At 38.2% G+C, this 23,976-nt stretch overlaps 1 protein-coding gene across 4 annotated transcripts in view; it reads right to left on the reverse strand.

Moving 5' to 3' along the window:
- ARHGAP21 (Rho GTPase activating protein 21) overlaps positions 1-23,976 on the reverse strand; it is a 135,522-nt gene that overhangs the window by 78,087 nt on the left and 33,459 nt on the right. For all 4 annotated transcript variants that reach the window (XR_008668750.2, XM_055352013.1, XM_031015314.2 and 1 more), the window contains 2 exons: positions 5,494-5,673; positions 2,259-2,283 (listed from right to left, as the gene is read on the reverse strand). Coding sequence is in view for 2 of the 4 variants with exons in the window: in XM_055352013.1 (XP_055207988.1) it covers positions 2,259-2,283; positions 5,494-5,673 (205 nt within the window). In the remaining 2 variants the exon portion in view is untranslated. The remainder of the gene's footprint in view (positions 1-2,258; positions 2,284-5,493; positions 5,674-23,976) is intronic.

Here is a 23,976-nt window from a genome sequence, read left to right on the forward strand (position 1 = left end):
ATTAAGCATAAATTAATAATTAAAATAGGCAAACTGTTATCTTCTCCAGCAGATTATACCCTTTAGGCTCACTCTATTATTCCTCTTCAAATCTCCTTCTGCTGAATCTATAACAGATCTTCTAGTTTTCCCTTATAAATATTCAAGTTTATTCTCCCTAGCCAAAGCACAAAACTAAATCCATTCTCTTCAGCGAACTACGTCAGACACATAATGATCTGCGTGAAGTTTTATAACAATGTCTTTCTATATTTATTAGAAATATATTCCCCCCCATAAGAGGCATGAATTCTAGATGCTGTGTGTCCAGTAGGTTGTCCAGGTATCAGCACATCAGCCTTTAGGATGATGGGAAGATGGAGTACCTACATCCTCCTTTCTCTTGCTGATGCCAGCTTCGTGAGTTTTCCCTTTCCCCACTAAGGCTTATTTCTAACCCATGCCAAGTAGCATTTGGAATTCATCCTAACCCTGGTGCATGACAGATGGTAATGCAGGAGTGGCTCATCTTGTACCAGTGACAACTATGAAGAGTCCTGCCTGGCCTTACACCCTCAGATTACTTTTGATAGTGCAAAAAAAAAAAAAGGCCATTTCCTTCTCATTTTAACTCATAACCTTTTCAAGACCTCAAATGGTTATTACAAAGCTCCATCAACAGGTTGAGTGGTTAAACAAATTGTGGTATATTCATACAAATGAAAAAACAGTAGTACTATCAGTACCCATACATATAATACAGTGAAGGTCAAAAATATTACGCCTGACAAAAGAGTACGTGCTGTATTATTTCATTTATAAAAAAAACCTAGAAGAGGCAAAAATTAACCTATACAGTGATAAAAATCAGATCAGTGATTGTCTAAAGACAGCAGAATAAAAAGGAGCACAAGGGAACTTTATGGAATGATGGAAAGGTTGTTTTGATATCACATCTTAATTGGGATAGTGATTTCACAGGTTATACAGTCATCAAAACTTACCAAACTATACACTTACAATAGATGCAAATGTGGTATTCTTGCTAAACACGTATGACCTTGAACTAGGGAGAAAACATCAGATAAACTGAAAATGAAGGACATTCTAAAAAATAACTGATCAGTACTAGTAATAAAATACAAGGAAAGACTAAAGAGACACAACAAGTGAATACAACGTGGGATTCCAGAAGAGAACAAGGATACTAGCGGAAAAACTGGTGACATCCAAATAAAGTCTGTAGTTTACATAGTAGTATTGTACCAATGCTAATTGCTTAGTATTGTTGATTGTACCATGATATTGTAAGTTTGTTTTGTTTTGTTTTGTTTTGTTTTTTGAGACGGAGTCTCGCCCTGTCCCCCAGGCTGGAGCGCAGTGGAGTGATCTCGGCTCACTGCAAGCTCTGCCTCCCGGGTTCACCCCATTCTCCTGCCTCAGCCTCCTGAGTAGCTGGGATTACAGGCGCCCGCCACCACACCCGGCTAATATTTTGTATTTTTAGTAGAGACAGGATTTTCGCTGTGTTAGCCAGGATGGTCTCGATCTCCTGACCTTGTGATCCACCCGCCTCAGCCTCCCGAAGTGCTGGGATTACAGGCGTGAGCCACTGCGCCTGCCCCCGCCATGGTATTGTAAGTTTTTAACACTAGGGAAAGTAAAATAAAGGATACATGAAAATTCTCTGTACTATTTTTGCAACTTTGTTGTCTAAAATTATCTAGAAATAAAAGTTTTTAATGGGTGCATTTTGTTGAGTGTGAATTTTAACTCATTCAAGTTGATTTAAAATCAGTTATTAAGAAATAATTTTATCTCCAGCCTGATTGTCCTTTTACGTTCATTAATGTTTAAATCAACAGTAACATTAACTACAAGAATAACCCAAACCCTCTTCTTTTCAATATTTGACTCAATAAACCCAATTGATAAAACACACAGCATTTCTTACCTAAACTAATCACCTCATCTAGAAAGATTACTAATTGAAATAAAAATCTTAAGTGCTCTCCTTGGAATTATAATGATATATTCCTCCACAAAAACACATACAATTAACAACAAAACCATTACATGTTCAAATTAAGATGAGACAATGGAATTCATAAAACTCTGAAGTCCACAGTAAAAAACATTTAATTCTATGACTCTCACACCTAAGAACTATTATATATTTGAACACCAAAAATTATATCATCTCATTTAGTATCACTTAAAGAACAGAAAGAAATGGGTAGAAAAACATTCAGAGACAAATTAAAATGTTTATAGCATACCTCCTCTGTTTCCATTTTCTTCATCCTACAAATGAAAATATATATATACATATATGAGTACATATTTATAAACTCTTGTTAATCACAGCAAGGCTCAATTTAATTCAAATTGACCTCCCCAGATTGTGCCAATTACAATCTCACTAACAATATTCTTAATGATCACATTCTCTTCTTTTCTATAGCCACTGGCAAGCTCAAAAGCAAACGTATAGCTCATCTTCAATAACAGTATAGGAAGTACCTTTTACTGGAAAGATAGAGTTTTCACAAATAGAGACAAGCAGGCTGTGGGTGAACCCAATTTAGGGGTAAGACATCAGGAGTTCAGTTTTTGGCATTTGAGTGCGAGATTTCTAATGGAGATATCCAAGTGAAGTTGTCAAGTAGGCAGTTGGACAGATGGAAAGGTCAGGTCATCACTTACTGTACTATACTTAAATGTGCCTTTAAGGGATATTACAGGACCCAGAGCTGTCTATATAAATGGATTGGTCCCAAATTGCTACATATTTAAGTTCTTGTATTCAATTTTGAAGTTTATCTACTTGGTCTCTTTCATTGTTACCAAGCTGTCTTGCTGCCATGTTATCTACCTCTAGCTGGAAAATTAGAAAAGAAACCTTTAAAAACTAGTCTAAAAATACATTTTCAAATATTTGCTGAGCCTCTACCATACTGGAGCTACCATGTACCTTAGAAAGAAAAACAGACATTCGGTGAAGGGCTGATAATTTATTACATAATTTTTTGACCTTTATTTTGGCTGCCCAATGTTTTTTTTTCTTCTTCTGATTGTAAGATCTGGTCTGAGACTGAGGTTGCCAGTTAAGTGACAAAATAAGGACACTGTTATATTAATTACACATTTTCTAAAAGCTATACAATATTAAAATTTTTAATTTGTTTGAAGTGAATTTATAAAATTTCATAATTAAAATGGAAAAGATTCCAATATATATTTTCCATGTAAAATTTACAAGACAGAGCCCTATTTACAAGAACATCTGTATTAAATAATAGCATTAATAGCTGAAATTTATTGAGCAATTACAGTGTCAATTTCTCTGTTGTGTTACAAGTATTGTATCATTTAATCATCACACAGCCTGTGAAGAAGGTACTACTATTGTGTTAGTTGACTTATCCAAGGTCACAGATCTAACAGGAGGCAGAAATGGAACTCAAACCCAGGCTCTTTTGATGCCAATGACCATGCTGTTAACAAGCGTAAGCATGTCCTGGAATAGCATCATTTCATTCACAGTTGTTTTGGTGTAACGTTCACGAGAAAAATTAATTCCCCACTGGGGCCCCGTCTGTGTGAAGTTTGCACATTCTCCCCACGTCTGTGTGAGTTCTCTCCAGGTCCTATGGTTCCCTCCCACATGCCAAAACTGTGCCTGTTCGATTCACAGGTGTGCCCACGTTGTCCCAGTAGTCTGAACAAGCGTGGCTGTGTGTGTGCTCTGCAATGGGATGGACAGCATCCTGTCCAGGGTTAGGCCCCATCTCATGCCCTGAGCTGCATGAGCTGCCGGGATAGGCTCCAGCCACCCTCAACTCTGGACTTTTTATAACGCTTTCTTAAGTGTATGAACACCACACATTTACTTCAATGTTTAATACTGGAAGTGTTTTGGTCTTTATTTACAAGTTTGGTGATTTTTTTTTTTTGACCAGAAATATGCCAAGTAAACTCCAGCCAACATAAGATCAGTTATCACTTAAATACGTTTCACATAAAGTTGCAGTTTCCAAAAATCTACTGACAATGTTAAGTGAGGGTTTATTGTACTGTGCTACTAAAATTTCTAGAAATATTTTCCAATAATAATAATACATGTTTACATAAGTTTGGTAAAATTATCTTATAAAAAAATTGTACTACCTTTATGTTCATCATGACCCAAAGCTCTTATTCAAAACAAAACAAAAACAAAAAGACAAAAAATACACAATCCTAATGTAATTATCAAGTGCTCTCATATGTGACCTAATGTGTAAGTAACACTGTTTGAGACTTTTTACTATCAGCTAGATTCTTAAGAGATCTAGTCCAGTTGTTTTATACACATTTGAGAAAACCCAAACAGATAAATTTCATTCTAAAGGTAGCAATTATTTACAATCCTTAAAAGATATTCAGTTGTTTCCTGTTATCTCAGTGTTAAAGTAACCAAATATAAAAAATTTTAAAAAAGAAAAGAAAAAAAAGAGCTATTCAGTACTTCAAAAAAGCATATCCTGTAGGACATTACTAGAAAGACATATTTAACAAAAATATAATTTAAAACTGTGGTCTCTAGATACAAATACGGACACTACTTTTTAAAAGACAGTTTTGGATTCATAGATATTTAGAATTAGAAAAGACTTTCTAATACTCTAGTTCAATTCCTACAAATGAAAATGGAAATCTAGAGGTCAAAAGAAGTGGCCTGGCCAGGGTCTCATAACTCTTCTGAATATCATCATTTCCATTATACTATTGTGTAATAGTTCAGCATCAAGCATGTATATTTGTCAAATTCAAATCCTAGATCAACTCCTTATCTGTTTTATGACCCAGATCAGTTTCCGCATCTGTTATATGGGGCTAATAACACCACCTGCTCCACAGGATTCTGGCGTGGATAAAGTAAGATAACGCTCATAACGAATGGTAAGGAACACAGAGCAAGTACCCAGTGTGTCAACTGCACTTATAATTATCTCAGGCTGTCCTTTTCAGGCTGTGTTACTGTCCACTGAAGCCTGTCGATGTAATTCATTCTGATGAGAAGCTGTGTTTTTCAATTCTAACATGCCATCATATTACATATCTGAAAGTTAAGTATTGTTCTAATTCTACTAATTTTCTATAACTGCTAGAATATTTTAGTGAACCACTTCCTTTGCATAGTCTGCCCAGAAAACTCACTACCTTTCTAGATAATAAACAGTTACATATTAGAAAAAGTAGAAAGAAGTCTGGAATTAGAAGTCCTTAAAAAATGTAGATTTGGAGTTTAGAATCACTATGATCTTTCAGAGAAGACTAAAGTTTCTGTTTTGTTCTTGAAGGTGGGAAAATACCTAAAAGGAGAAAAATAATATAACAAAAATTCAAATGTAATGCTTGATTCTTTTAAGACAGAAAAAAGGCCAGAGGGAAGGGTAAGAGGAAGACTAGAAGGGGATAGGAATGGCCTTGTGGTTTTTTTTTTCAAGTTGCTGTAACTATTTCTCTTACCTTATATGAAAATTGAATTGCAGACTCTGGGGGATAAACAATAAAATGTCTTAATGTAAAACCAAAGCCTTGAGATGTTCTTTTCAACGTAACTGTTTTGGGACCTGGCCAGGAGAATGTTTCATCTTCAGACAGTGATACAGTTTCACTTTGTTCTTTTCCATCTTTATTTTTTGAGACCTAAAGTGAAAAGATATTTAAAAGTTAACTACATAACACAATATACTTCCTCATCTAAAAAAATTCTATGTAAAAATGTTAATACCTGAGCACCGATATGAACTATTTTCTGACGCATAAATTACACAAAGCATGCAATTATCAAAAACTAAAATTTATTACATTATTATAACAAACCAAGCAAGTATCAAAACCTAGAATTTTTTTCTAGAAAATAATGCCATAAAAAATTAGTCAGAAGAAAGAACTCTCAGAAAATAGAAATATAATTCCTAAAATTAGAAATGCAATAGAAGGAATGAAAGATAATAACAAAGAAATTTTAAAGAGCACTATGGATTAAGAAACAGAAAGCATGAAAGAACAGATATAAAACTCTGATGAAGAAATAAACCTAAACCTTATCAGATAGTCCAACAGCAACAAAGGACATTAGAAAATAATAGAAAAGGTCTTCAGGTTCTGAGCATGAATTCAATATCCACATAGATAACCTTCTGATACCCTGGCCTTCTTGTTCTTTGACCTCCTCTCCTCCACTCTCAGCTTTCACTTGGTCATGACTGAAACCCCCTTATAAGCCCAAATCAAGAATCCCACCTAGAACCACCACCTATTATTAGTTCACTATTTAGTTCATTCCCTCTCATCCCCCAACCCTTACAATTCTTCAATCTGGAGCTGACTCTACCACCCTTTCCCTGTCCCTCATCACCCCATGTTCTCACTTTCCTCTTAAGCCAGCTTCAATTCACTCCTTTACCCTCTCCCACTTCCTCAAAGTTGCCTGACAAAACCTAACCCTGGATAAATCAACACTGCCTACTCTGGGCCTGCTGTACTTATGCAGGTGAACGTGGGTAGAGAAAAACAAAAACTAAGCTATTTCACTCTAAGTTCATGACTACCAACCTCAAGAGAGCCTTTGGTGTTGTCAGTCAATAGTAACACATTTCTCTCTGGTCATTCATCCTAGATGACTATTTCATCCCTTTTCCCCACCCTCACCTGCAGCAGATGGTCCTGCTTTCTATTACACTCAGAAAACAGAAGCAATAAAATGAGAACTGAATCGCCTGCCATGATCACCCCATCAACCTGCAACCATGCCCATGTTCCCCTGCCTTCCCTTCTGCTATGATGGATAAGCCATCCATTCTCACAAGGCCCCAGCAGTTGAGACTAGATTCCTCCCCTCTTACTATTCAAAGATACAGGTCCAACAATTCTCCCCTCTCTCTTTTGCATCACTTATTCTCTCTTTACTATATATAGCATTCCTATCTGCATACACATACTTTGTAATTTCTTTAATCTTAACAAAATCTTTTTTTTGTTGTTGTTGTTGTTGGTTTTTTTTTTTTTTTTTTTTTTTTGAGACAGGGTCTTGCTCTGTGGCCTGGGCTGGAGTGCAGTGCCATGATCATAGTTCATTGCAGACTGGATCACAGGGGCTCAGGAGATATTCCCACCTCACCCTCCCAGGTAGATGGGACTACAGGTGAATGTCATTAAGCTAATTTTTTTTTTTTTTTTTTTTTTTTTTGTAGAGACAAGGTCTCACTATGTTGCTCAGGCTGGTCTTGAGCTCCTATGCTCAAGTGATCCTCCTGGCTCAGCCTCCCAAAGTGGTGGGATTACAGGTGTGAGCCACCACACTTGGCCAAAATCCTCTCTTGATCACACACAACCCTCTCCAGCTACCACCTTGTTTGTCTGCTTCTCTTTGGTGCAAAACTCCTTAAAAGTTATCTGTACTTGCTGTTTCCAATTCTTTTCCTTCCATTTCTCTGAAATCCCTTTAAATCAGGCTTTTATCTGCCTGACTCCCAGAAACTGCTCTTGTCAGGGTCCCCCATGACTTCCACATTTTAAACTAAATGATCAATTCTCAGTTCTCATCTTATGTGCACCTTAATGGCACAGGCGTCACTTCCTCCTTCTTGAAGAATTTTCTCCACTTGACTTCCCACACTGATTTTTCTTCCAACTCACAGGCGACTTTGTCTCAGGCTCCTTTGTTCTCATCTGCTAAGTTCCTGAACCTGGAGGTACCCAGGGCTCAGTCTATGGACTTCTCTAGCTATACTCTGTCTTTTGGTGATTTCATTCCATTTCCTACATTAAACACTGTCTAATATGCAAATTACTCCCAAATTTGTATTTCTAACCCAAGCCTCTCTCCAACCTGATATGTATCTTAAACTTAACATGTCTGCATAGCTGCTAAGATTTTGTTTTAAATTACAACTCCAAGTTAATCCCAGCATTTTGAAAAGGTTACCTTTATGGAATTGCAAATGCTTGAATAGTCTTGCTTCTATTATATTTTTTATTATCTTCCACCAGTGAGTCTATCCACTCTGCCACAATAATTTGCCTCATATAAAGGTGAAAAGATAACTAGGCGGTAACATTGCCCAGCCAAACTTGCAGTAGGGGTGGCCATATGATTGAGTTCTAGTAAATGGAATGTTAATGAAAGTAATAATACAGTATACCAAAAAAAAAAAACAGCATTTCCATATACTAGCAATAAGCAACTGGAAATTTAAAACTTTTTAAAATACCATTTATAATTACATTAAAATATGAAATATTTAGGGATAAATCTGACAAAAGATTTGTAAGATCTACAAACTGAAGCTCCAAAACATTAAGAGATATTAAAGAATAAATAGAGAGATATACCATGTTCATGATTTAGAAGACTCAGTACTGTTACAATGTTAACTCTCCCCAAATTGATCTATAAATCCATTGCAATCCCAATCAAAATCTCAGCAGATTTTTGTGTGCAAGCTGCTATGATATTTCTAAAATCCACTTTATAATGCAAAGAACCTAAAATAACCAAAACAACTTCAAATAAGAACAAAGTTGGAACACTCAGACTTCAAGACTTACAAAGCTACAGTTATCAACACAGTACAGTATTGGCATCAAGACACACAGATTCACAGAACAGAATATGGAGTCCTGCTCTAGACCCACAACCACATGATGCTGCCATTCTACTCCTAGGTATTTATCCAAAAGAAACATGAACCCATGTCAATATTGTACAAGTATAATACAAATACTTGTAAACACAAATCGCCCTGGAACAACTGTGTGGAGGCTGTGTGCAAGAAAAGAAAAGAACTTTGATCTGTAACTCGTATCACAAACAAAAATTAACTCAAATGATCACACACCTAGGCCGGCCGCGGTGGCTCACGCCTGTAATCCCAGCACTTTGGGAGGCCGAGGCAGGCAGATCACTTGAGGCCAGGAGTTCGAGACCAGCCTGGCCAACATGGTGAAACCTCATCTCTACTAAAAATACAAAAATTAGCTGGGTGTGGTGGCACACACCTATAATCCCCACTACTTCAGAGGCTAAGGCAGAAGAATTGCTTGAACTCAGAAGGTGGAGGTTGCAGTGAGCCGATATTACACCACTACACTCCAGCCTGGGTGCAGAGTGAGACTCTGTCTCAAAAAAGTCAAATAAAATAAATGATCATAAACCTAAATGTAACACTTAAAACTATGAAACTTCTGGAAGAAAATAGGGGAAAATCTTTATGAACTTAGGTCAAGATTTCTTAGATATAACCCCAAGGAACATAATCCATTAACAGCAACAACAAAAAATATTCACTGGAAGAACATACAATGAACTTTTTTAAAAAGATAAATGAAACTTCATCAAAATTAAGACCCTCTGCTCTTTGAAAGACACTTCCTGGCCAGTCATGGTGGCTCACACCTGTAATCCCAGCACTTTGGGAGGCTGAGGCAGGAGGATCTCAGCCAGGAGTTTGAGACCTGCCTGGGCAACACAGGGAGACCCTGTCTCTACACAAAATTTAAAAATTAGCCAGGTAGCTGGGCACAGTGGCTCACACCTGTAATCCCAGCACTTTGGGAGGCTAAAGTGAGGGGATCACCTGAGGTCAGGAGTTCAAGACCAATCTGGCCAACATGGTGAAACCCCGTTTCTACTAAAAATACAAAAATTAGCCAGGTGTGGTGGCATGCACCTGTAATCCCAGCTACTCAGGAGGCTGAGGCAGGAGAATCGCTTGAACCAGGGAGGTGGAGGTTGCAGCAAGCCGAGATCATGTCACTGCACTCCAGCCTGGGCAACAGAGCCAGACTCTGTCTCAAAACAAACAAACAAATTAGCCAGGTGTGGTGGTGCATGCCTGTAGTCCCAGCTACTCAGGAGGCTAAGGCATGAGAATCACCTGAGCCCAGGAGGTTGAAGCTACAGTGAGCTGTGATCACACCACTGCACTCCAGCCTGGGTTACAGAATGAAACCCTGCCTCAAAAAATATATATTTTTTATGAAAAGTATACACACACACGTATATACATACACACATACACTTTTATGAAAATGAAAAGGCAAGCCATAGAATGGGAGAATATATTTGCAAATCATGTATCTGATAAAGGACTTGTATCTAGAATATATAAAGAACTCTCAAAATCCAATAATGGAAATGCAAACTAAAACCATAATGAAATACCACTGCACACATAATAGATGTGCTATATAAAAACTAACCATACTGAGTGTTGGTCAGGACGTGAAGCAACTAGAACTCTCAGACACTGCTAGTGGGAATGTAAAATGGTACACTTTGGAAAACAGTCTGACAGTTTCTTAAGTTAAACATACACCTACCATATGACACCGCCATTCTACTCATAGAGAAATTGAAAGCATACGTCAACATAAAGACTTGTACATAAATGTGCATAGCAACTTTGTTATAGCCACAAACTGGAAAACAACTGAAATATTTCAGTAACAGATGAATGGATAACTAAACTGTGACGCAGCCAAACAATAGAATGCTACTTATCAATAAAATGAAATAAACTATTGATACATGTAGCAATATGTTAATTAGGCTGAGTTAAAGAACCCAGATCAAAGAAGTGGAGGAGGAGAAGGAGTACATACTGTATGCTCCACTTATATAAATCCTAGAAAAATTCTAAATACTGGTCTATACTGACTGAAAGCAGATTAGCAGTTGCTCTGGGTGGGTGTAAGGGTGGAGATTATTACGAAGCGGCATGAGGAAATGTGAAGGGTGGTGAATAACCTTGACAGTGGTGATGTTTTCACTGGTGCATACTTGCGCATAAACTTACCGAACTGTACAGTTTACACATGTACAGTTGATTATATATCAAACATACCTCAATAAAGACATTTAAACAAAAGAAGCAGCAATAGGATGCTTATCATGAAATTCAAGAAAGTGGTTATCCTGAGGGGATAGGAGTGTGTGAATGAGGAAGCATGGGGCTGAGATCTGGGGAAAACACACACATTACTCCAACAGCATGGGTAATGTATAAGTTAAAATCTGTGGGGAGTTCCTAAGGGTTCATTTTATTATACCATGTAAAGTCAATATGATATACAAAAAGATATATATGTGCGCATCTTTTTGTATACAGCAAATATAAACATAAAAAGTAGATCGGGCTCAGTGGCTCACGCCTGTAATCACAGCACTTTGGGAGGCTGAGGCAGGCGGATCACCTGAGGTCAGGAGTTTGAGACTAGCCTGGCCAACATGGTGAAACCCCATCTCTATTAAAAATACAAAAATTAGCTGAGTGCAATGGCACGTGCCTGTAATCCCAGCTACTTGAGAGGCTGAGGCAGGAGAAGCACTAGAACCTGGGAGGCGGAGGCTGCAGTGAGCTGAGGGCGCCACTGCACTCCAGCCTGGGCGACATAGAGAGAGACTCCGTGTCAGGGGGAAAAAGAAAAAACCCTAAAAAGTAAAAATGATTCTAGAATTTAACACTGGAAAAAATAACTATTAATCATTGTTTCCTATCTCCCATCATTCTTCAAGAACACAAGATTCTATTTTGAGTCTATCTCTTTTTTGCCAACTTTTATTGTAGGTTCTGAGTGTACATGTGCAGTTTTGTTACAAAAGTGTACTGCATTACTGCATGCTGCTGAGGACTGGCATAGGAATGTGATTCTCTCTTTTTATCTGACCCAGAATTTTAATTTCCAGTTTAGCATTGTGGTTCAGAACATAGGCTCGCATTCTCGCTTATAAGTGGGAGTTAAACAATGGGTACACATGGACATACAGAGGGGAAAAACAGATACTGGAGACTCCAAAAGCGGGGAGGGTGGAAAGGGATGAGGGTGGAAAATTACCCGTACAATGTTCACTATTCAGGTGATGGTTATGCTAAAAGCCCAGACTTCACCCCTACGCAATATACCCATGTAACAAAACTGCACTTGTACCCCCTAAATCTATAAACATAATTTGAAAAAAAGAACTTAGGATTTGGAGATTTGGAGTCAGCTGAATCAGGCACTAACTGGCTCTGCCATTTGCTAGTTGCAGTATAGTGGACAATTATTTAACGTCTCTAAGCCTCAGTTTTCTCATCATTAAAATAAGAATAAATGCACTTCTCCCAAAGAATGAATGTGGATTGAATGTGAAATGTGTATGAAGAGCAGAGTACATAAACATTTAATAAATATTAACTCCGGGCCAGGCACAGTGGCTCACACCTGTAATCCGAGCACTTTGAGAGGCTGAGGCAGGCAGATTATGAGGTCAGGAGTTCGAGATCAGCCTGGCCAAAGAGACCAGCCTGGCCAACCTGGTGAAGCCCTGTCTCTACTAAAAATACAAAAATTAGCTGGGCATGATGGTGGGCATCTGTAATCCCAGCTACTCGGGCGGCTAAGGAAGGAGAATTGCTGGAACCCAGGAGGCGGAGGTTGCAGTGAGCCAAGATCACGCCATTGTACTCCTGCCTAAGCGACAGAGCGAGACTCCGACTCTAAATAAATAAATATTAACTCCTCATTCTTTCTCTGCAAGCTCCATTGTCTTTTCAAATCTATTTTTCCTGATAGCTCTTTAAATCACAATCTCTCACAACACTTTAACATACTTGCATGTAAAATGCAACTAGAAAGATGCATCAAAGCAAATAATGGAGCGTTGGAAAAAACTGGGCTAGCAATCAATAGTGTAAGTAAGAAATAAGAAAATAAGAAACTGGATCTTGGATGAACTGCTAACTTTTTCCTCCCTATTTTTAGCTATTTGTGTGAATGAAGTCTCTGAAGTCATCTATGGAGGCTATGTATATTTGAAACTAACTTATCATAAATCCGTTGTAGTTTATCCCCCACTTCTAGGATTTAGCGGAGCATAACATGAGAGACTCAAGCTAAGCCCCAAGCGACTGCAAAAGCAAGCATATGATTAGGTAGCGTTTGTAGGGTAAGAGGTATGCTAGGCTTAGTTTCCCAAATAGTCTAGTTAAGCTGTAAGTAATGACTGGATCCTCCTTTTGAGATCCAAATGAGAGTTCATTGTATATGTGCAGATCACGGTCTCACTCACTGACATACTCTTCCTTCATTCAATCAGTAAATAAATATTTACTGAGGACCTACTGTTTACCCAACCTTGTTCCACAGAGTAGATACGCGGATGAATAAAATAGTCATTACAATTTTAGTTCTTTTTTAAATTAAGCTTCTCATTTTGAGACAACTGTAGATTCACAGGTAGTTTTAAGAAATAATACAGTCAGGCATGGTGGCTCATGCCTGTAATCCCAGCACTTAGGGAGGCAGAGGTGGGAGGGCAGCTTGAGCCCAGGAGTTCGAGACCAGCCTGGGCAACATAGTGAGACCTCACTCTCCACAAAAAGGAAAAAAAAAAGAGAGAGAGAGAGGAAAAGAAAGATAGAGAGATCCTATGTAATCTTTATGCAATTTCCTTCAACAGTAACTTCTTAGAAAACTACAGTACAACATCACAACCAGGTTACTGACACAGATACAATCCACTTGTGTTATTCATATTTCTCCAGTTTTACCTGTACTCGTTGTGTGTTTAGTTCTATGCAGGGTTATCACATTATGTAAGTGTATATACCCACCATACCAGTCAAGATACAGAAGTGTCGCGTCCCCACAAGGATCTCTCTTGTTGCCCTTTCGTAACTATACCTATACCTGCTCTCTCCCTCCACCTCCTACATGTCCCCTAACCCTTGGCAACCACTAATCTGTTTTTCTTTTGGTTTGTTTCTGTTTTTTTGTTGTTGTTTTGTTTATTTTGAGACAGAGTCTTGCTCTGTGGCCCAGGCTGGAATGCAGTGGTGTAATCCGGCTCACTGCAGCCTTAACCTCCAATGATCAAGCAATCCTCCCACCTCAGCCTCCCAAGTAGCTGGGTCTACAGGCATGCACCGCCATCATGCCTGGCTGCCTGGTTTGTTTTGAGGGTTTTTGTTTGTTTGTTTGTTTTTGTTTTTAGAGACAGGGTCTCACTATGTTGCCCAGGCTGGCCTCAAACTCCTGGGCTGATGTTATCCTCCTGCCTTAGCCTCCCAAATTAATCTGTTCTATATTTCCATCATTTTGTCATTTCAAGAATGTTATGCAAATAGAATCATACAGTCAGTAACCATTTGGGATTGGCTTTTTTCACTTAGAATAATTCTCTGGACATTCACCGAGGTTGCTGCATGTATCCATAGTTCATTCCTTTTCATTGCTGAGTTGTATTCCATGGAATGGATGTACCACATTTTGTTTAACTATTTATCTGTTAAAAGACATCTCAGCTGTTTCAAGTTTTGGGTTACTATGAATAAATATGCTATGAACATTCATGTACAGGTTTTTGTATGAACACAATTTACATTTCCCTGGAATAAATGTCCAAGAGTGCTACTGTTGGGTCATATGTCATCTTAGCACATCTGGGCTGCTATAACAAGATATCATAGGCTAGGTTGCTTATAAACAACTGAAATTTATTTCTCATGGTTCTAGAGGCCCAGGAAGCCCAAGATCAAGGCACCGGCAGATTCAGTGTTTGATGAGGGCCTACTTCCTAAATAGGCCGCACATTCTTGCTTACATGGTGGAAGGGCAAGGTCGTTTCCTGGGGCTTCTTTATAGGGGCATGAATCCCATTCATGGGGCTCCATCCTCAGAAACTAATCTCCCAAAGGGCCTACCCTCCTAAAACCATCACCTTGAGGGTTTGGGTGTCAACATATCAATTTTTGGAGGACATTCAGACCACAGCATATAATTGCATGTTTACTTTTATAAGAAACTGCCAAACTGCTTTTCAGACTGGTTGTACCATTTTACATGCCCACCAGCAGTGTATAAGTGATCCATTTCTCCACATCCTTCACAGGACTTGGTATTGCCACTATTGTTTATTTTAGCCACTGTGACAAGTGGATAGTGGTATCTCACTGTGATCTTAATTTGTACTTCCCTTATGGCAAATGATGATGAGTATCTTTTCATGTGCTTAGCTGCCATCCCATTATATAATTTTAGAGCACAAAAGAGTCTTTTAAGATTTAATCTAAATACTTTAAGTTTCAGGGTACATGTGCACAACGTGCAGGTTTGTTACATATGTATACATGTGCCATGTTGGTGTGCTGCACCCATTAACTCGTCATTTAACATTAGGTATATCTCCTAATGCTATCCCTCCCCTCTCCTCCCACCCCACAACAGGCCCCAGTGTGTGATGTTCCCCTTCCTGTGTCCATGTGTTCTCATTGTTCAATTCCCACCCTAAAACTTAAAGTATAATAATTAAAAAAAAAGAAAAGAAAAAAAAGATTTAATCTAAATAAGTGAACCCTTTACACAGGATGTCCAGATTTGCTAAGTGATTTATCCAAGATTGTAGCTGGTTTACATCACAGTAAGAATTAAAATAATGGTCTCCTGAATTCGATGCTAGAATATTTTCTCTATGTTAAATTGTTTTTCATCATCTCTTTTATTTCATAACCTACATAGATTCTTCCCCGTAACAGCTTTTTGATCTAATTTATTATCTTTTACATTTTCCTTTTCCTGTGGGACTCATATTTGAACATTTTAAAAACTATACAGTATTAAATTTATTTCTAATGTATTATTATGACTTGGCCTCACAGCTCCCAAATATATCCAAGTTTTCTTTTGTTTAAAATCATATAGGTAACTCTTGGATCATGGTTACATGCTTCACATTTCTGAATTGAGCTGCTATGTCTTGTTTTACTGGGCTCTTTACACAAACAGAGAAGATGGGATGCAGAGTAGGCAATTTCTTTCTTGCTCTCTGCAAACTAATTAAGATTTCTGAATGTGACATAGCTCAGGTGTCTCAGTCATTCCACCCACCCAGAACATAACACTGAAGCTCCTCTAGTCTCCTAGAGGGTTACATTTCTATGGGCCTTCACAGAAGAAGATAAAAAAAATATACACCTCTTCACTCCTTCTACTCACCCACATTGCGGCTGATCTGTTAGATCTTATAACAAGGGCAAGCTATAGGCACACACAGTGAAGGAGCCAGCAGTCATGGGTTTCTCCACCTAAGAAATATCCCTCTACACACATCTTATTTCCCTAATGTGAGTGCCAATTCATGTATCAGAGTGCAAGAAGCCAAGAAGTGACTGGAATAATAGCAGTTAAATTCCTGTGGACTAAGAACTGTCATTTGACTCCCTTAAAAGACTTCATAACAAGGTCATTTGATTGAATAATAACTCAAGGTTAAAAGAAACCAAAATAAAGATTTAAAAACTAATTCCATAAAAATTAGATATAACAACTAGACAAAGCAAACTCAAAGAGGGTGAAAGAGAGTGTAAGGGGAAATCACTAATCATAAAGCAAATAAAGGTGGTAAAAACCGCACATAAGGGAATGCAAACCGGCATCCCAAACAGGAACAATGGAAATGTTCCAAAAGACTGCAATGAAAGTTTCACAACTGCATAAAGTTGCTAAAAACCATTGCAATGTATGCTTACAATGGATGGATCTTATAGTTACTAAGTCATACTTAAATAAAAATGTTATTTAGATAGATATGTCACATCTGGTTTTCACAGATAAAAAGTACAAAGTCTACGTGTTCAACAGAGATGAAAGAGATAGGGCTGTCACAAAAGTAAATGCAAGGGAATTATAAAAGAGTGCCTGTATAAACAATATATAAGTCCTAATCTATCTTTTGTAATTATTTGCACTTTAAGTAGAACAGGGTCCTAGTATATTCCAGGAATCATTCATAAGACCCAAGAAAGCATTTTATACTGTGTTCCTCTTAAAAGATAACTGATATTGATTCCATCATGTAACTAAGATTACAAACCTAACTCCCATGGACTCTTGGAAAGCATTTTGTCTTTTTTTTTTTCCATTTTACCATCAATATTAATAATACCACTTACTTAAAGTAAACTTTCGTTCCTTACATTAGGGCCAGTTTCATGGTAATGCAACACCTTTTTAGGATGTCATTAGCTGAGAAAATACAAGACAGGATTTGAATATGTGCAGCCACATGGCTTTTTATTGTTGTATATAAACTGTTGGAACTAGTATGTTATGACCGTCACCTGGCTCGTTTTTTCTTTTGTAACACTGGAAGATGGCATGCTTGGGGGGAAGGACATGGACTCTGACTAGACTGCCTGGGTCTGGATTCTTGATTTGTTAAGTTGTGGCTCGTGGACAAGCTCCTCAACACAACTGTGCCTTGTCTTTAACATGAGGATGATAATGACAGTGCACTTCATATTCTTGTTAAGAAGATTAAATGAGTTTGTAAAGGGATTAAAACAGTACCAGCCACACAGTACATGCACTATTTAACTACCTAAAAAAAAAAAAACCATAGGGGTCACCGATACATAAAGGCTTATTTCAAAAACGTATTGTGATACCACTTTTGAGATACTTGGGAAAACAGTATATAAAATATTGTTTTGTCTGAAGGGAAAAACAAAATCTTGAATATCCATAAATATACTTTTAGCATATTTTTGCAGACATCACAAGTGTGATGGAAAAACAGGCTTGCTGTGATGAATTTGTCAAAAATACACAGCTAATAGTAGGTGATGGAGCTAGCCCATGCTTTTCTCTTTATGCCATGAATAGGAAGGGAATAATATGTTTTTCAACATTTAAATATTGCCATTTTTAAATTACTCTATCCATAGTCCTAATGCCACAGAGATCAATCTTATTGTAAATTATTCCTCACATAGTAGGATTCTTTGACAGGGTATTTCTCTGCAAAATTTTTCAACGTGGAAATCTGACGTTGTGAACTAAAGGATTGTTTAAATTCCCACTGAGAAAAAAGACTCTTGAATACAGTTTATTGCATGCTAAGTATGCTTGATAACTTCACAAGCAGCTTGTTTACAGAGTTTCTAATTTTAAAGATTTCTTTCTCTTTTTTTTTGTCAATAAAGGTCAACAATGGGAAATGCTTTGATGATAAATATCTAGATGTATCTAGATGTTTTTTCCCAAAAAGTAATTCTGTTTTTCAGCGGGTATTGAACATTTAAGAGATAAAAGATGATGACTGCCTGTAATCCCAGCACTTTGAGGCCGAGGCAGGCGGATCATGAGGTCAGGAGATCGAGATCATCCTGGCTAACACAGTGAAACCCCCGTCTCCACTAAAAATACAAAAAATTAGCCAGGCGTGGTGGCGGACACCTGTAGTCCCAGCTGCTTGAGAGGCTGAGGCAGGAGAATGGCCTGAACCCGGGAGGCAGAGCATGCAGTGAGTGGAAATCACACCAGTGCATTCCAGCCTGGGCAACACAGTGAAACTCCATCTCAAAAAAAAAAAAAAAAAAAAGATGATGACTAATGAGACTGTAATACTCTCACAACATGAAGTTGAACAATCTAAGTGACTTTAGTTGATAATACTTCCAATTAAACATTTGGGCTTAATTTTTTTTAAATGTAGCTTTCAATGTTCAACTTCATTATTTACTTGGACATTCATTTATAATAATACTTTTCATATAGCTGGCTTTCATAAACTGACTGTTGACATGAGTCCTTTCTGCTGTATCTGTATGGTTTCATGTATGGATTATTTTTGAATCACTGATATTTTCACTATATTTATTTCTGTATTCAGGGTTCTGGTTTTTTAATTTAATTTTTACCTGGATAGCACATTTCTCTGTCTTTCTCTCTCTGATTTACTTTATTTTCAAAGGCAAGTTTTTTGTTTTTTTTTTTTGAGACACAGTCTCGCTCTGTTGCCCAGGCTGGAGTGCAGTGGCATGAGCCTGGCTCACTGCAACCTCCACCTCCCAAGCCCAAGCAATCCTCCCACCTCAGCCTAGGGTATGTCTTTATAGTATAATGCCAGAAGATGGCTTGTTAATATAAATTGTAAAGGAATAACTCAGAAACCTGGTCTAGGCTATGTCCATAAGCAGCTGCTACCATACTCTGTCCCTGTCAGCCTCTCAACCTAGAAGGGCACATGGTTAGGAAACCACCTTCCCTTTGGACATGCACAGATCTCACACAATATTTTACCTGCAAAGTTTCAACTGTACTCCTCAGTGTTATTCTCAGGAAAATTAAAAACCATCTACTTCTCATTTTTCAGAAACAGTTATGGCTTCAGTTTTAGAGAAAAACAAATCAAAATAAAAATACTTTATAAAGTAATTTGCATATGCTACATACACTGCATGACTGTTTCCTAAAAAAGACAGAAAGCCTAGGCCAGGCATGGTGGCTCACACCTGTAATCCCAGCACATTGGGAGGCCAAGGTGGGCGGATGGCTTCAGGTCAGGAATTTGAGACCAGCTTGGCCAACGTATCAAAACACCGTCTCTACTGAAAATACAAAAATTAGCTGGGCGTGGTGGTGCACGCCTGTAATTCCAGGAACTCAGGAGGCCGAGGTACAAGAATCACTTGAACAAGGGAGGCAGAGGTTGCAGTGAGCCAAGATCGCGCCATTGCACTCCAGCCTTGGTTACAGAATGACACCCCGACTGAAAAGAAAAAAAAAACCCAGCAAAAAAACAAGTTGAAGATACAACACTATAAAACACTCTTCAAACATTAACCATAATTAAATGATAATACAAGATCCCCAAAATTTAACTGACAACTGCCACATTTAACTGTTACTACAACTTTGAGAGGCATATACAGTATTTACATTTTTTAAAATGAGGCTCAGAGAAATGCATACTTCAAGCATTTTCTTTTTAAATGATATCTTAAATAACTTAGATCTTGCTGAAACAAAAACTCCTGTCAAAAACAAAACTTCCCAGGAGTTTATCAGTTTGACTGTTGAACAACTGAGCAAACTAGGAATGGGTTTTTTATTTATGTTTTATTTTTAATTTTTGTTTTTTGAGATAGGATCTTACTCTCTCACCCAGGCTGGAATGCAGTGGCGTGATCACAGCTCACTGCAACCTCCGCCTCCCGGGTTCAAGCAATTCTCCTGCCTCAGCCTCCTAAGTGGCTGGGATTACAGGCGCCCGCCATCTTGCCCGGCTAATTTTTGTACTTTTAGTAGAGACAGGGTTTCACCACGTTCGCCAGGCTGGTCTCGAACTCCTGATATCAGGTGATCCGCCCCCCTCGGCCTCCCAAAGTGCTGGGATTACAGGCGTGAGCCACCGCGCCCGGCCTAGGAATGGGTTAACAAATAATGACTGATATTCGGAATGCTATAATCATTTAAATCTGCTTTATATACACTTTAGTTTCCTTTTTTTTTTTTTTTTGTAAAGAAACACAGAAGGATAAATCAATATATTTAAAATTGGGGGGAGGAGGGGTTGCAGTATAAAAATGTAATTTTGGCCATTCATGTATTTCTTCCTCAACAAACCATGTAGCAGTACTCTAATAATAAGTATTCAAATTTGTTTGTTTTTTCCATTCCTATATTTTAGTAAACATGCAACTTCCTAAAGGCAGAAAGAGCCAAATGATGGAAAGAAATAATTTGCTGAATACATATTCAAAAGAGTTTAGTGGCAGTCAATCACATTTAGTATAGGTCCAAAACAACAAGAGCATCCAATCAATATAGATATTAGCAGTTTATAGTGGCATAAGCATTTGGCCCCTACTCTCAAAGCCTAACTAGCTCTATTAAGCATTTATAATCAGTTACCTTTTAAGCATGTCTACCAAAATCAAAGATCACGATTTTATTTACATTCCTGATTTGCTGTTAACTTCCCAAAGAGTATCTACCAGTCATAAAGATACAATGAGATTATCATTTAGTGCAACAAACCTCTTTCTTTTCTAAATATAATACCGTATTGATAGAATTGTCTTATTGGCTGGTGCAGTGGCTCACACCTGTAATCCCAGCACTTTGGGAGGCCGAGGTGGGCGGATCACTTGAGGTCAGGAGTTCAAGATCAGCCTGGCCAACATGGTAAAACCCTGTCTCTACTAGAAATACAAAAATTTGTCAGGCATGGTGGCAGACGCCAGTAATCCCAGCTACTCAGGAGGCTGAGGCAGGAGAATCGCTTGAACCTGGGAAGTGGAGGTTGCAGTGAGCCAAGATCGCACCACTGCACTCCAGTTTAGTTAACCCACTCACTAACATTATTTTCAATAAGCAGAGGACACTGAAGAAAAGATACTAAGCTAAAACAAATCAAGAAAAACATGGTACCACACTGTTAAGATGAAATCAAATGGGAATTCACATATACTTCACTGGAAGTACAATCTTCCTATAAACCTACTTGGCAATATCTACTAAGAAACTTCAATTTTATACTTGTTAAGCTAGTAAATAATGAAATAAGAGATAAGGGCAAAAAGACATATTACAAGCTATTCATTCCAAGGTATAATAACTCAAATTGGAAACTACTTAGGCCGGACATGGTGAGTCATGCCTGTAATCCCAGCACTTTGGGAAGCCAAGGCAAGAGGACTGCTTGAGCCCAGGAGTTGAAACCAGCTGTGTAACATGATGAGGCCCTGTCTCTACAAAAAATTTAAAAATCAGCCAGACATAGTAGCATGCATCTGTGGTCCAAGCTACATGGGAGGCTAAGGCAGGTGGATCCCTTGAGCCCAAGAGGTCAAGGCTGCAGTGAGCCGAGATGGCGCCACACACTCCAGCCTGGGCAACAGAGTGAGACCCTATCTCAAATAAATAAATAAATAAAAATAAAGATAAATAAACTCAAACTGGAAACTATGTTGTCTAACAACAACAAAAAAGAATAGTAAGTAAATTATGATACAGCTCCTAAAGTCACGACTGTGAACATTTTTCAATGGCATGAGAAAATGCCCAAAATACAATGTTAAGCAAAAATATAAGATATAAAACTCCTCAATATGATCAAAATTATTTTGATCACATACACACTTTTTGGAATTAGGAGCTGTTTAAATTTTTTCCTGAACAATTCATGGATTTTCCATAATGAACACGCACGCAAGCAGTTGTTACCTTTCACATCCAGTTGCAATATTGGGCGGCACATCCCTGCAGATGAGTTATGACTGTTTTCACATGTTTCCCGTGTACTAACTGAATAAACTATTCCTTTCTCAGCACCAAAGTGCCTTACAGCAGAACTTCCCGATCAGTGTACTTTAAGGCTTAAAAGCAGTTTCTAAGCCAGGTGAGGTGACTCACATCCATAATCCCAGCACTTTGGGAGACTGAGGCAGGCAATGGTTTGAGCCCAGAAGTTCACCTGCTACTTCCAGGAGAGCAAGGGCAACCTGATACCAACCTGGCCAACATGGTGAAACCCCATTTCTACAAAAAATACAAAATTTAGCCAGGTGTGGTGGTGCATGCCTGTAGTCCAAGCTACTCAGGAGGCTGAGGTGGGAGGATCGCTTGAGCCCATGAGGTCTGGGTGATGGAGACCCTGTCTCAAAGAAAAAAAAAGGCAGTTTCCCAGGCCCTCTCTGTAGAGAGTACCTTTACTGTAGGACTTACTAACCATATTATAATTGCTTGTTCATACATCTATCTTTTTAATAACAGAGCAGCTTCCTGACAAGATGCCCAAGTCTTACTCTAGTGCCCAACACAAAACCTGACAGAAAGTAGGACCTCAAAAATGAATGAAATTTATACGAAATGAGTAAAGTTTACAGAAAACAAGGATAATAGAAAATGAAGACTTTAAAACATTGTTGGGGAATTGTTCTTATTTCCTTATTTCTCCATTTTCCTCATTTGAGGCAGTGAGTGCATATAGCACATTTCACAACAACTAGACAAAACCAGAGAAACAGACATAAACTCAAATATAGATATGCCTATTTTTTACACATATTTTCTTGTAAAGAAGTTTTACCAAATAGAGATATTTTCAAAAGCTACTTTATGATATGAATAAAATATTGTTTACTCTGAATCAAGGAACAGATTGCATTTCTATGGTTAAAAACAATTACTTCCCTTCCCATTGGGTAGACAGGAATCACCAAATTAAAAGTCGAGCTTAAATTTCAGTTCATCTTAGCTACCAATGAAATAATGCAATCCCCTTTGAGCAGATACAAGCAATACCAAGCATGTATATAGGCTACGGAAGAAAAAGCTACAGACAGTCAGACACATATCATGTGGTTTCACTATTTTGTTTGATGAGCTATGATTATCTTGACTATGATTATCAGAAACTCATCTTATTAAATGTATGTATAAATAAGTTTTTATAATGTAAGTTAATTTTGAGTTATCAGTAATACTATATCAGCAACCAATGTTAATGGTGGACTCATTTTCATTGGCAACACTGGAGAGACTACACAATTTCAAAGAATTTTATAGCTAGAAGGAAAGTCAGAGATAACAGAATTCAATTTGGTGGCCAGGTGCAGTGGCTCATGCCTGTAATCCCAGCACTCTGGGAGGCCTAGGCGGGTGGATCACCTGAGGTTAGAAGTTCAAGGCCAGCCTGGCCAACACGGCGAAACCCCATCTCTACTAAAAATACAAAAATTAGGTGAGAGTGGTGGTGTGCCATCTGTAATCCCAGGTACTCAGGAGGCTGGGGCAGGAGAATCCCTTGAACCAAGGGAGGTGGAGGTTGAAGTGAGCCGAGATGGCACCACTCCAGCCTGGTGACAGAGAAAGACTCCGTCTCAAAAAAAAAAAAATCACTTTGGTTATTCACCATTTTATAGAACAGACCACTGACACTCCAAGAGGTTAAATGATTTGCCAAATGTTACACAAATTTTGGTGGTCCAAACTATGCATTAGGGTCCAAATTAAGGCAGGACAGACCAGTAAGAGAGTACTGCTCCAATAGGCCAGGACTAGATGGGGAAACAACTTATAGAAGATGATGAAATGGTTTTTCACATGTGTAAAAATATAGGGTCTCTATGTATCAGCTAGGGTGAAGGCACTCTCATATCAGACATGAATCACCCA

This window comes from Gorilla gorilla, chromosome 8 (assembly GCF_029281585.2).
Source record: "Gorilla gorilla gorilla isolate KB3781 chromosome 8, NHGRI_mGorGor1-v2.1_pri, whole genome shotgun sequence".
NCBI classification, from domain to species: domain Eukaryota; kingdom Metazoa; phylum Chordata; class Mammalia; order Primates; family Hominidae; genus Gorilla; species Gorilla gorilla.